General features: G+C 37.3%; 1 protein-coding gene across 2 annotated transcripts in view; it reads left to right on the top strand.

The window, feature by feature from the left end:
* The window catches only part of masp1 (MBL associated serine protease 1), a 42,464-nt gene that overhangs the window by 14,831 nt on the left and 13,647 nt on the right, over nucleotides 1-13,986 (top strand). For both annotated transcript variants that reach the window (XM_088611001.1, XM_088610993.1), the window contains exons 5-10: nucleotides 4,672-4,868; nucleotides 7,030-7,177; nucleotides 7,616-7,734; nucleotides 7,865-7,943; nucleotides 11,325-11,462; nucleotides 12,854-12,928. In XM_088611001.1, coding sequence (XP_088467127.1) covers nucleotides 4,672-4,868; nucleotides 7,030-7,177; nucleotides 7,616-7,734; nucleotides 7,865-7,943; nucleotides 11,325-11,462; nucleotides 12,854-12,928 — 756 coding nt within the window. The remainder of the gene's footprint in view (nucleotides 1-4,671; nucleotides 4,869-7,029; nucleotides 7,178-7,615; nucleotides 7,735-7,864; nucleotides 7,944-11,324; nucleotides 11,463-12,853; nucleotides 12,929-13,986) is intronic.

Consider the following 13,986-nt stretch of genomic DNA (forward strand, 5'->3'; position numbering starts at 1 on the left):
GTCTATTCAGAGGCACTTTCTAAAGAAAAATTGCTTTTGACTTTGGGCTGTACTGAAGGCAGCTTATGATTCAACACCCACAGAGAAATGGAATAATTCCCTCAACAGGAAGCCTGGAAAATGTGGAATTTACCATCTTGGAGGGAACTTGGAAACCCACTGAAAGTATAGTTTTGAATCAGTCTCCTTGAAATTTAAAACTTTTCCAAGCCTTGCTGTGGAGGGAATTATCCCAGGGTCTGACCAGAACTCAAGGAATGACAGTCCACTCAGAAACTGCAAAACAGTGTCACATAGATCTTACAGTTGGCAATAATTCAATACTTTGAGAATGAAGAACATACACACTATCACTGCAACCTATATTATGTATAATATAATTTAGTAAAAGAGAGGATGAGATTTGGAACGTCTTGCTTTTTTGGTAGTTTAGTAGCTAAGCAAATCTGAAATTGTTTCCAGCCCAGAGTTTAGGACTCATTACACCTGACTGGGAAACCTGATTCCAGATACTTGTACCCTTCTGTGTAAAGAAGGTTAATACCACAAATCAAAGGTGGATAAAGAGTATTCTGAGCTATCAATCCTGTTGAAATTGATTCCCCCTGAATCCCTTCAAGTAATGAATGGCTGGATGGGATCCTAGGATCAATGAGCTACTAGTAAGCAAATAGTCATGATGGGTCAAAGAACCTTCTTTGATTTAACTTCTTAGATACAGTACATGTGTACTTATGATGTGGTCCCACATGCGCAGCAGATTAAAAATAGTTACAGTATCTGATATACAAACAGTAAAAAATAAACAGGGTGGTGTTTTCACAAGCACAAAACCTCACCATATGACATAAGTGGGAACCCCCTATTTACCCCACTTACTGTAGACAATATGTTGAAATCAAAAGCAGTTAAGTAGCAGATGGATGAAGAAAAATTAAAACTGACGTTTTTCCTGAGTTCAGGAGGCAAGACTGAAAAATAAATGGCAGAGCACTTTATTCTGCTCAAACAAACAAAAAACCTAACTATCTTTACTGTATTTTACTCAAAATAAATTTGATATTTGCTACTAATATTTGATCTGAGAAGAATAAGACATCTACATTAAACAATAATAATGATTTATTTATTTGGCTGATGTTTTCTTCCAAAGTAACTTCCAATAACATCTGATTGTGATAATAATTATTATTCTTCCTTAAAATCCAGACCCAAAACCTTCTTCTTTAGAAAAGCCTTTACTTAACTGGTTCCATTCTTCATCCCTCTGCTTTTCTTAGTACCACCATCCACGGTCTCCTCTATATATTGTAATTGTGTTTTATCTTGTGTATTCTTTTTATTTATTGTTGTTGTCATTCTGTAAAGGGCTTTGAGAAGCCAACTTTAAAGGTGCTATATAAAATAAAGTTTATTATTATTATTATTTTACATTTTTAAAATACTTCAAATTTGTTTTCATTCCTTAGGAAATAAAGCAAAAAATGTTAGGCATCTATATTCTCATTTGGTCGCTACAAACTACAAAAAAATGATCCAGTAACTTACTGGAGACCCTTCATTAAAATTTAGTTTAGTTGGCTGACTGCTCCAGGAGCAAAGATTGGATTAGTCATTTGTCTTCCCTGCTAAAGCACCTCTGGAGACTTGCTGGGCTCCTGAAGGTTTGCAGTAATGCCTAAAAGAAGCACGACACTTCCAGTCAGTGCTGCCTCTCCTGTGAGGTTCTGGCGATCTTGCAATCTTTCAAACAGGGTCTCTGGAGGTGGGTACATTGCAGGAACATGCCCATTTGTCTCAGTCTCTCTTGAAAGGGTACTGGAGGTGTTTTTCAAAATTATTTCAGAATTGGGGGTTCATGATAAACATATTGATGCTCGTAAGAAAAAAACAAACTTACTGTTGTGTTAATATCACAGCTGCCCTATAGATGGGATACTGCTGCCTGCTCCTTCTTTTCCGCTCTTCTGAATGAGCAGGTTTTGATGAGACATGCATAACCCAATCCAGCAGGTTTTATAGGTTACCACTACGTCACAATAATTCCAAATCAGCTAAGCTGTCTTTGTTAAATTAAGTAATTGAGAAATCATTTATGGCTAAAATCAAAGTCATGGATGTCATCCTTAAATCCTGGAGGGCAATGATATCTTCTGGTATTTGTGCCACCCAAACTCTCAGTTGCACAGCTGGTTTCATTAATTAACCTTAATTGTTAATACTTCTTATCAAGCTTGTAGTTGTTTTATAGGTAACTGTACCTTTTCTGACATGGGTTATCTTTCAATACTGAGCACGAAAAGGCATTTATATGTCAGTTTAATTAATTCATTATTTTAATTGTTTAATTGACTTCTCATTTTGGACCAAAATCCAAAAGACACAAGACCCTCCAAAAAGGAAATCCGACAACCCTGATGTAGGGTTGTCTTCAGCCCTCAAGAACTAGGGTTCTGTTAACTGAAGATATTTCTTACTTGATTCATTAATAGTTTACAGGTGTTGTAAGTAAAAACAGACTAAGTGAGTTGGGGCTTTCCAGGACCAGGGCTGGAGACAGCTGTTATAACTAGTTGGGACTGACACTGCCCAGACACCATCTGGTCTCACTGATCATAAACTCAAAACAGAATTTGCTGTGACAAAGCACAGAAGTACATTTTCTTTTTTTCCAAGGATATAAAGGACAGTTGTGTTTGATCTTTGTTCATAATTGGAATTACTATTTCCCTAAATTCTTTATGCGAATCTGGTGCTGAAGGCCAGGTTATTTGGTGATGAACAAAGTTTTATAAAAAAAATGGTCTGGTCTTTGTTAGTGTGGTTTTTTAATTATTTCATCATCCTTCTCTATCCTTTCATTGCCACTCTGTCCCTCTTTATGTCATTTTATTCAAAATGTCAAGTAAAAATATAACAAATCCCAGCTATCACCTGGTTTTGATTTTTTTTAGTTCATCATTCGTCCTTTCATAACTTTTATTTGCCGTCTTTTAATGCAATTTAGGTTAATTAATTCCAGTATAGCAAAAGACATTGGAGTTTGCTTCATAAGATATAGGAAAAAAACACCAGTGACACTGTCTGTTCTGCATTACTGAACAAAGAACCCAACTAGTAACTAGTTGGTTTTACTGATAATGAAAAGAAGAACTCATAAAGATTTTTGTTACCATGACTTAAATTTGAATATGCACACAACCACACAAGCTTGTTTTCTTTAGCAGATTGTGCAGCATCTGCAGGGTTTTCTGCCAGCTCAAGGGTTTGCATGTGTTCTCTTGACCAAATACTGGGTGGTACTCCAACAACAAAAATAAAACAAGGAACTAAACAGAATCACGTGTTAACAAGAGCAGGAATTGCAGAAATACAAAATGTAAAACACTGTAATCTCCAGCACTAGTCAGTTTAGAGCTCTCAATCCAGACTCTCCAGTGCTGGTCAATCCAGACTCTCCAGTCTTTGTCAACCCCAAATTGTGAAATCCTCAATCCACACTCTCTAGTGCTAGCCAATCCAGAATCGCCAAGTCTCTATCCAGAATCTCCAATCCTCCATCCAGAATTGCTAGTGTTAGTTAATCTAGGATCCCCAATCCCCAATCCTCAATCCAGAAACTCCAGTGCTAATCAGCCCATCTTCACATCTTCCCTTGTCATCCGAGGCATTGGTCATTCTGGACACCTCTGGGCATTTCATTAAATCAGTGGGGTCTGATTACATTGTAAGCAAACTCCCTCCCACAGTAGGCTTTGACTTCTGTGTCTTGGGTGCACTGGCACATTGGCAAGAAATCAAAACTGCAAGGTCCTGGGTTCAATTCTAGCTTTGAGTGCATGTCTTTGTGGAGTTTGCATGCTCCCTTCATGTTTGTGTGGGGTTTCACAGAGTACCCACGTTTTCTCCCTTCTCCCAATGACTGGTTGTTAAAACCGACCATTTACTGTCGGTATTTGTTCCCTGTTTAACCAGTATTGGTTATGTCAGGGCTGTCCTGACCCTGGAGACACTCAGACCTGCTGTTTTTTTTCATCTTTTAAAAATGTTGGAAGGTGCCCTTTAATTATTGTTACTATTAACTATTCCATATGAGTAGCATAAAATACATATAAAATACCATATAACATACAGTACATGCAATATTCCAACATTTTGAAGTCAACAATAACTTGCAAATGTTCCAATCTTGCAACTTCATAATCCAATTAAGGCTTCAATTAAGTAATTAAGATCAGCTGGAACGAAAACCAGAAAGCGTGTGGGATTCTAAAACCATTGATTTATGTTTATGTGACTGAAACAAAACTAGACCAAATGATTGTTGATATCAAAATCTAAAATATTGTTAAATAAAATTTATTTTGGAGTACTGAGTGCATGTCCAGCTGACCTTAAATTTTCATATTGCTTTTTTTGTGTGCACAGTGAGTCAAAAAGCAGTCATTTTGTTTCATTTTTCTTTTTTCTTTTTTTATACCCCAAATCTAAATCAGCAATGCAGATTTGCAATTTCATAGTTTACATAATCTTTGTATCATGACTTCTTCGCTATACCTCAGCAAACTTTTATAAGTGTTGTAACCATACTAACATACACAGTGTATTATGTTATCCTCTGTTTTGCAAGACAAGGCTATGCTGTCTCACTGAAAGTTTTTATTTCTCTAGTGGAATGCAGTGACAATGTGTTCAATGAGAGGACAGGGATTGTTACCAGCTCTGATTTCCCTAACCCATACCCTAAAAGCTCTGACTGCTTGTACCGGATTGAGCTGGAGGAGGGATTTTTTATAAACCTGGAATTTGATGACAACTTTGATATTGAAGACCATCCCGAGGTCACGTGTCCATATGACTACTTAAAGGTAAGACAGAAAAGAAATGCTTATGTTATAATACAGATCAGAAATGTGGTTGTATGGTACTGAGATCTTGAACCACCACTTTCACAAGCCTTTTGGACAGTACATGTATTTAAGAAAGAATAAGTTTAAACCTGTATGCCTATTCTATGGAGGAAAAATTCCCTAAAAGGATTTTGGCTAAGGAAATGGCTCTCAGTCCTGGTCCTGGACTACTCTTGTGTCTGCTGGTGTTTTAATCAAGTGAGCCCTTAATCCCAAATGCTCATTGCCTCCAGTAATTGATCTACTTGCTTGTTTAGGCTTTGTTTTCTTTACTGAGACCTTGGTTTAAAAAATAATGTCTTCACTTAGTTCTGTTTGCTGAAGTTGTTGGAAGTAATGCACCTTAACCAGGGATTTTTTTTAATGAAGGACTGAGTGCAGAAAAAAGACTGATCAGTCTACTGGCGCGAGATGGCATTGGTGATTAAGGGCACTGCACTAGCATTGTGAATCACTTGACTAAAGCTATTGATTTAATTTGTGATGTGTACTGTACTGTATAGTAACCATTTGTTTGTAAGGGAGCAGTTTAGAGTACTGAAACCTCCATATGCAATAGCCTAATTATAAATCAATTGAGAATGCAAATTCTGCTTTTCTGGGATGACTTACGTGTGGATTGACTGTGAAAAATTCAGGCATTTCAGCTGTGAAAATTGAGCTGAAGTTGTACATTTAGTCAGCTGAGACTGAAAGGAACAATTCTAAACTGAAAAAAGAAAGACTGACTTCTTAAGAAGTAATATGTGTTTGTACTTGTGCTTATACTGTATGTTTCTGTTCAGCAATGCCTTAATTCATGTATGAAAATGAATGCCCATAGAGTCAGTGTATATTCAGAAATGTTAAAAGAGAACTTTCTCTAAGGAAGATCAAAAGATCAAAAGGAAAATACAGGTGACATGTTCACAATTTCATGACTCTGCTGCTTGGATTGTTTTTAGAATTGCCCCTTCTATGCCTGTATTTAAAAGTGTTTGATGTGGTGTGAGAAGAACCCTAGGAACTGTTTGGGGGAAAAAAACCTAAACTAGTGTAATTAACGTTATACAAGAGATTTCATTTAGAAAACATGGTATTCTAAAAACTGTGGAACTTGGATCAGTTCAAAGGAAACAAAAATAAAGTCTCTCATGTGTCACATCAATAGAAACACCAAAGTACTCTCCTTATTATAAATAGCCATTTTTTCCTTTTACACTAGAGATTAAAACAAATAATTACTTTTTCACTCTGATTAAAGTCAAATAAAATAGCTAGCAAACGTATTCACCGTTGGAGCAGTCGGGAACATTCATAATCCCTTGTTTTAGTGTTTAGTGATTCTGTGTTAAATCTCACAAAAGACAATCACAAAATTGTGATTTGTGCCATCAATCAATGAGGAAATTTGGAAAAAGCTCAATAATCCATATTGAATTAGTGAACACTTGAGTGTTTTCTTTCTGAGTGCAAAATTGTGTCCCACTCAGTATAATGGGCAACATTAAAAATGCCATTTTCTGAGGGTTTCTGAATGTCTCGACCAGCAATAGCTCTTGCTGAGAGCATGTTGGGCTCATAGGACTGGCTGTCAACATTTCAAGCCTGGTTCACGTCACTAAGTGGATGTTGTCCTAAGGCAACGTCAGACAATTGTCAATTAAGGCTGACAGTCAGATAGTGGATTACCAGGGTCTTAGCAGTTTTCATCAACACAGCAACTCCTGTGACTTGCAGGGCACCTGCAAGATTGCACTGATATCACAATCTTCTCCCCCAATCAGCACTAACTCTGCTATATGACACTGAGATGAAAAGGTATCCTTGCTTCTGGAGCTTTTGTGAGGCTTTAGAATTGGATGTCTAACATTCAGTGAACCTGGAACTTTAGATGAAGAAGGGGCTTACATTCAGCACTGTAGAGTGAATTACAGGTAGCAGCTGTGTACTCAATTTACTGGCTTAGCTAGATATACACGTGCATACCTTTCAAATGGTATTGGCATGTGTGTTGCATTTTGAGAATGGAAGGCTGCTATTAGCACAATAAAAAAAGGCATGTCTAGGTCCCGGAGGGGAAAAAGTCAGTCTTTAGTTGTTTTTTTTAAAGTAAAAGATGGAATTGCATGTTTTGCAGATCAAGGCTGGAAAACGAGAGTTTGGGCCACTGTGTGGTGATCGCTCTCCTGGACGGATTGAGACAGGAAGCAACAGCGTTCAGATTCTCTTCCACAGTGACAACTCAGGAGAGAATATTGGCTGGAGGCTGTCTTACGCTGCTGTTGGTAAGAGTTTGATGCCTGTCCAGAAAGCAGCTGCTGTGCATGCACCCATGTACACAGCACCCTGAGGATGCCTGCACAATCCAGAAAGGAGTGCGGTGTTGGTTTAGATGTACTGTAGTTCATAAAAGGAAATAATAAACCCAAATGCATGCTATAAATATTAGGTGATAAGCATAAATATAAATAGAAAATATTTCACGAAAGATAATCCCTTAACAGCATTTATGCATTTAAATAAAGGAAAACCTTCATTAGCACATGCCATTTCTGATAGGCTGAATATAAGGTTGTTGTCCTCAATACTTTAGTGTCACAGTCCTGCAAGTCACTTCAACAAAAAACCTGATTACCAATTATTTTCTCTTAAACAAGGAACGTGCAAACTGCATGTTACAAGAAAATTGATTATTTACATGCGTCTTCTGTTTCTTTCAAAAGGGAATTCGTGTCCTAACCCACAGCCCCCAGCTAATGGGAAGATTGAACCAGTTCTTGTCCAGTATTCCTTTAAAGATCAGATCCTGGTTACATGTGATACTGGATATAATGTGCTAAAGGTAAGACATTCAGTAAAAGTAGCTAAGACATTCTGCAGAACAAATTATAGCATTCTCTCTTAACTATGTACAAGAGCAACTCAAAAACCTGTTTAAGTGTGGTTTTGAAGTACTACATCTTTTTTTTCAGGATGATATAGAAATTGAGCACTATCAAATGGAGTGTCTAAAAGATGGTTCCTGGAGCAGCAGTGTTCCCTCTTGCAAAAGTAAGATGTTAATGGTTGTTTTCTCAGAGATATATGTTTTTTTCCCCTTTTTTGGAATGTTACATGTTTTCAAGGCAGAAAACAAAGTGTCACATTTTTAAGTAATAGTGCTTCTGACAGTATACAACAATTGAAGTAAATATCGAATTCATCCAGACGCACACTGAAAAAACAGCAAAGAAATACCAAAGCAAATTCTGCATTATTCAAATAAAAAAAAAACTTTCAATCCTCAGTATTAATGTACTGTATTTAACATATTTTATGTACTGTATCACTTACAGTAGATGTATTTATAAAATTAATGCAATTGACTCTGATGCACATTCCCTCTGGATTTACTGTATGATTAATCTCCACTTTTTTGCAGTTGCAGATTATAATCTTTCAGTTTATGTTGTCTTTCTCCCCTCTCCCCCTCTCTTTGCTGCCTTCCAGAAAAGGAATTAAAGAAGAGTCGAAGATCACTACTCAATGCATCTTAACAAAGCAATTACTGGTCTAGACAGGGGAAAGGAATGAGAAGGAAGTAATAGAATTTATAGGTTTGCTTTGAGAACTAATCAGCTAAGCAAGTATGGGAGCTCTTAATCTTGACTACATAAAAGAGGAATCCAATTAAATCTTATGAAGTCTTCTTGACTGCTTTCATTTGATGGATTCTAAATTATTTTTTTAGATGACAGAATGTAGTTGTTTGTTTCTAGCTTAGTTTATTTATTCTGAGCTCTGGCCTATAGTGTTCCCCCTCAGTCAGTGGGTCTTAACCTTTATTACAGCCTGCACCCCTTTGGTTCTCAAAACATGTTCTTTTCAACACTAGTTGAAGTAGGCCAGTTCTTTAAATCTGAGATACAGTATATCATTATATCATTTATTTGAATTTCACAGTAAATTTAAAAATACATGAAAAAATACACTCTTTTTACGTTTACCTTAAAATTAGGTGAAACAAAGAAGCTGTACTTACAGTATGTGCCTGTGGTAAATTTATATTTTCAATGATACAGTATACCTTCTAAAAAAACCTGGCATGTCTCACACCCCCAGAAAGGGCATGTCACACCCCATGTTAAGTAATGACCTGCCCTAAGTAATATGAAAATCTATTGTGAATTCAATGAATTCAGATTCAGACTTGAAAACAAATAAAATAACTAGATCCCCATGCAGTATAACTGTGTGTTGTATTGCACTTTGTCAGACATGCATATGTTTGTAATTGCAGTATTAGTCTTCACTCAAAAACTACTGGGTGTCTGGAACTGCCTTCTCAGCCAGGATTTTGAGGACCAAACTCTGGGCTGCTTTAAAAATCAGCTGGACAAAATTATAGATTCACAAAACTACTAAACCGAGTGAAATGAGTATTAAATGAGTACAACAGGCTAAATTGCCCCCTCTCACCTGCAGACCTTTCTCAGGTTTGGTCTGTGTTTTCTGCAGGATGTGAGCTGGAATTAGTATTTGCTTTTCTCCACCTCGTGCTTTTCTTCTATACTGTAATCTTGGATTTTATTTTTCCCTTCTAAATCTTAAGATTACTATTTGATCATTAAAGGGGTGTGTCAAATCTAACTCCTGAAATGACAGAATTTTGAAATGCCCTCTAGAGGTCCACATTAATGATTTCATCAAATCAGCGATGCTGTTAATAAGCTGACAGATGATCACAGTTTTTAGTGATTCGTCAGTAGCATGCATGCCACGGAGAGGAAGGTGAAGTGTAAATCTTCTGTCTTACCCAGCGTGGTGTGTACACTGGGAGGGACAGGTATGCATAACCCTGTTCTGATTGAGTCACTCACTGTCACTTCACCCCGCTGGCATTGTCTGTTGTTGATTTATCTTCTTTCACTTAACTTCTATTTTCATAAACAACATATGGCATTAGAAATATTCAGTCACTGTCCAAGGATATTATCATATATCATATATATCATATATCATATATCATATATATATTATTAATTCATATATTTAATATAGAGAAGTATATTGTGGGAATGTGGATATTAATCAAATATCATTATTTTACAACATGGAATGCAGAGACATAAAAAATAGACTTCTAATTCTGCTCATTGTGTACCTAAAAATTAAAGATAATTCATCATCACGTTCCCATAATCCATAACAGCTTCCTGTTAAAAAAAACACAACTTAAGACTGAATATGTACAGTATATTGTGAACGAAAAAAGAAGAGAAGGCTGTGTTTGATGTGTTCGAGGCTTAAATTATTCAAAAATAATTTTTCAGGATGTTGATAGAGAGATACCTAATATCCCTCTTTAGATCACTCCCGTTAATGTAAACCTCAGCTTTTTGTAATCAAATATCAAACTGAAATGTCTCAGACAGAATAAAAACATCAATTAAACTCCTGATGTCACATCAGTTGTTGTCTTCCGTTCGTTCATATCTGTCACATACAGGAAAATTGAATTCCACAATGTTACTGCAATAAAGTCAATTTTTTTAAATGTTGCCAATACTTGCACAGTTCCTTTAAAATGATATTTAGTGGGTTTGACTGTATGATTTATAAACTGTATCTATTCAGCAAAAAAAAAGCAACGTAACCCTTGCCTGGATAAGACAATAGAGTCCCATTTTCTGTACTGTGTAAATAATGCCCACCCCTTACAGAAGACAAGTCAGTATTTAGGGAACGGTTGGCTTGCATTCAGTCTTGGTTTTGGCTAGCCTTTGAAGAGCATAAAGCCTTGTTTTGCAATGATGTACTAAATATGTTCAGTGATACCTGATTCACCAGGGGAAAGCCAATTCTGATTCTAGAGGTTGTTGTTCAGGCTCTGAAAGCCAATTTTGGATTTATAGGGAGCAAGACATTATTATTGAAGAGATAGACCAGCACGGATTACACACCCCAGAACAACACTTGCATTAATCCTACAGTGTCCAAGGTGACTCCAAGGTACAAAGAGCATTTTGGAAGCAATCAGAAAAATTTATTGATCCTAAATCAAATCACCCGTGTTCTGAGCAGCGTGTTCTGAGATCATAAATAGCTGCTCTACGAAAATCTTTGCAAAATGCAAAATTCAGGAGTCTGGCTGTGGTTGTTGTATGATTAGATTCCTCTTGGTGCCATTCTTTAATGTTTTTTTCAAGCAATCTCAACATATTTTTGCATTTAATTAAATCTGGTTTTTAACAATAGTAATGTTAACCCTGCATAACCTTTTCATTCTGACTGTTCATTTGTAGCTTATTTGATTTCTGAGTTTCATTCTTCAGCCAGTCACTTAACCTTTAATGATGTACATAAGATTTGTGCCCACGTATGGGAATGTGGGAGAGGACATATATTTTGAAAAGGACTCTTTCTCTGATATTGTTTCTTATCACATTTCAGTTGTGGATTGCAAGGCTCCAGTAGAAATTGAATATGGATATGTGATCTATGACAGCAGCAAAAACCTTACCACCTATGGTTCCACCATTCAGTATTCCTGTAAAGAGCCACGCTATCAGATGTACCCCAAAATCAATGGTAAGATTCTTTCTGTGAATAAGAGTAAAAAGTAAAATTTCCTGAATTGTATAAAGTATGATTTGTGTTTGGGTGACACGGTGGCACAGTAGTTAACATTGCTGCTTTACAGTGCTGGGGCCCTGGGTTCAAATCTGGTCCTGGGGTGCTACTGTATCTGTGCAGACTTTAGATGTTCTCCCTGTGTTCTCATGTATTTCCTCAGGGTGCTCTAGTTTCCACCCTCGGTCCAAAGACATGCGGGGAGGTTAATTCGCTTCTGGGAAAATTAGCCCTGATGTGAGTGTGTGTTTGTGTTTGTGTCTGTGTGCTCTGTGATGGACCAGTGGTCCGTCGAAGGTGTATCCTTCAGTTGCTTGCCAGGATAGGCTCTGGGTTGAAAATGGATTGATGACTTGTATTAATACACTGAAAAGTATTTGTGTTAGTATTTCTAAGGTCACAATTAAAAGAGAAAAGAGAAAATGGTGAGTCAAGTACAGACAAATACTATCTCAGCTTTTCTCCAATTATAGAATATTGGTTAAATCCAAACTTTACTATGGTGTTCTTATGGTATAGTTTGGCAGTTAAAGCGCTGTAAACTGAAGAAGACACATAATGTAGGATATGGACTGTGGCACAGTGGTTAGCGTTGCTGGCTCGCAGTGCTGGGGCCCCAGGATCACTTTCAGACCTGTAGTGGTTTCTGTGTGGGTTTCCTCCGGGTGCTCCGGTTTCCTCCCAGAGTCCAAAAACACACTGGTAGGTTAATTGGCTTTTGGGGAAAAGTGGCTCTGTAGTGAGTGTGTGTGTGTCTGTGTTTGCATCAGTCTGACCTACAATGGACTGGCCTCCAGGGTGTGTCCCACCTTGTGCCCATTGCTAGCTGGGATTGGCTTTTGCTTCCCGCATTAAGCAGCTAGAAAACGGTCAACAGGGGTCTGGCTGGCTAAGCTAAAGCTGACCTTCCTTCGTTACACTCTCCCCAGTTAAATTCACCGTCCTCGGCGAAGGGCAATCCCATCCCACTCTGACACCAACGTAACGGATTCAGGTTCTCAGGCTTGTGCCCTCGCCGCCCCCCGCCCCAGTTTGTTCCTCCACCGCATGGGCGCAAACCCAGGTCTGTGGCGTAGCTCAACAGGGGTTTTGCTGGCTGAGCTAAAGAAGACCTTCCTCAGCCTGAGTGGCCAAGATCCCTGTTATGCGCAGGAGCGTGTTTGTTAGAGGTGGAAACCAATGGAAAGTGAGTAAAAAAATGGCAAATCTCTGATGATCATGAAAGATCCCAGTACATTTACTATTGTACACATACTGTAGCAAAGGACAGTATAATCAGTCAATTCAGGATCAGATATTCCTTCCATTGAATATGTTTTATACATCTAATACACTTTTTTTTCTTTCAGGTACATATACATGTGGGGAGAAAGGAGCATGGATAAATAAGGAAGTAGACACTAAACTGCCTTCCTGCATGCCAGGTAAGATTGTGGTTTAACTAACGTCACTTAGCATTTCAGAAACAAGCAACATACCTGCTATTATTTGCTAAACTGCTTATTTAATGGAATTTTTATTTTTGTGTGGTATGTCAAAAGAAATGTAAATAGTTAATTCTCAAATGCAAGTGTGATTTTTGAAAAAATCAAAATTGCTACTGAAATGGAGACTCACAGCTATGAGGTGCAGAATTCCCTCATATTCCTCTCTGCTTCCTCAGGGCTGTGTCCTGGTTCCAGTACATTCCTGATTATAGTCTCACATGTATTTATGGTACATCTTTATCTTCACTTGATCATTTCATTTATTTTGTTGTAAAATTGCTGCAGCTGAAACCTTGATTCTAAACAGTAAAGCTACATTCATTCAGCAGCACTTATATACAGTACTGATGCAATTAATTTCTTTTGTCCCATTTAAAGTCACAGCAGCATAAAGCATAAAGTTATTCCAGTGTCGTAAAGAGCATAAGACAGTGTTAAACTTTCCTATTTAATGATTCTACTGTGCCCCCTTTCTTAACAAGCTCTTAAGTTCCTTTCAACAGCAATTGGAAGACAGTGAAGGCATGAAACATAAAGGCTAAAATACCTCTCAAGATTGCACAAAAGGGGTAATAGACTAAATGTTAAAAGAAGAAAGAGGAACATTTTTGAACTTCTTAGAAGGTATTTCTATTTTTTATTGCAATGATGAAATGAGGGATATTCCTAAGCACTCATCTCATCATTGCTGGTAGATTAAGCCACAATGTAACGGGTAATAGGGGAAGATTGTGTGATCTTAAATCCTTTAAAATCCTTTAAAATCTGGGAATATGTTGGTGATTTGTCTAAAAAGTGCACTGCTTTTCTGTGAAACTCACATCATAAATCATTTCAATTTGAAATATACATACAATAGAAGACCATTTCAAGCGGTTTGATGCCAAAACAAACCAGAACCTTTAATTGCCAGGGGAATCATTTACCTCCATACAATGTAGAAATCCTTACATGGCATAATCTACCAATATAATGTCAGAAGACAAACATTTGCC

Source organism: Lepisosteus platostomus, chromosome 2, assembly GCF_059453375.1.
Source record: "Lepisosteus platostomus isolate fLepPlt1 chromosome 2, fLepPlt1.hap1, whole genome shotgun sequence".
Classification (NCBI taxonomy): Eukaryota; Metazoa; Chordata; class Actinopteri; order Semionotiformes; family Lepisosteidae; genus Lepisosteus; species Lepisosteus platostomus.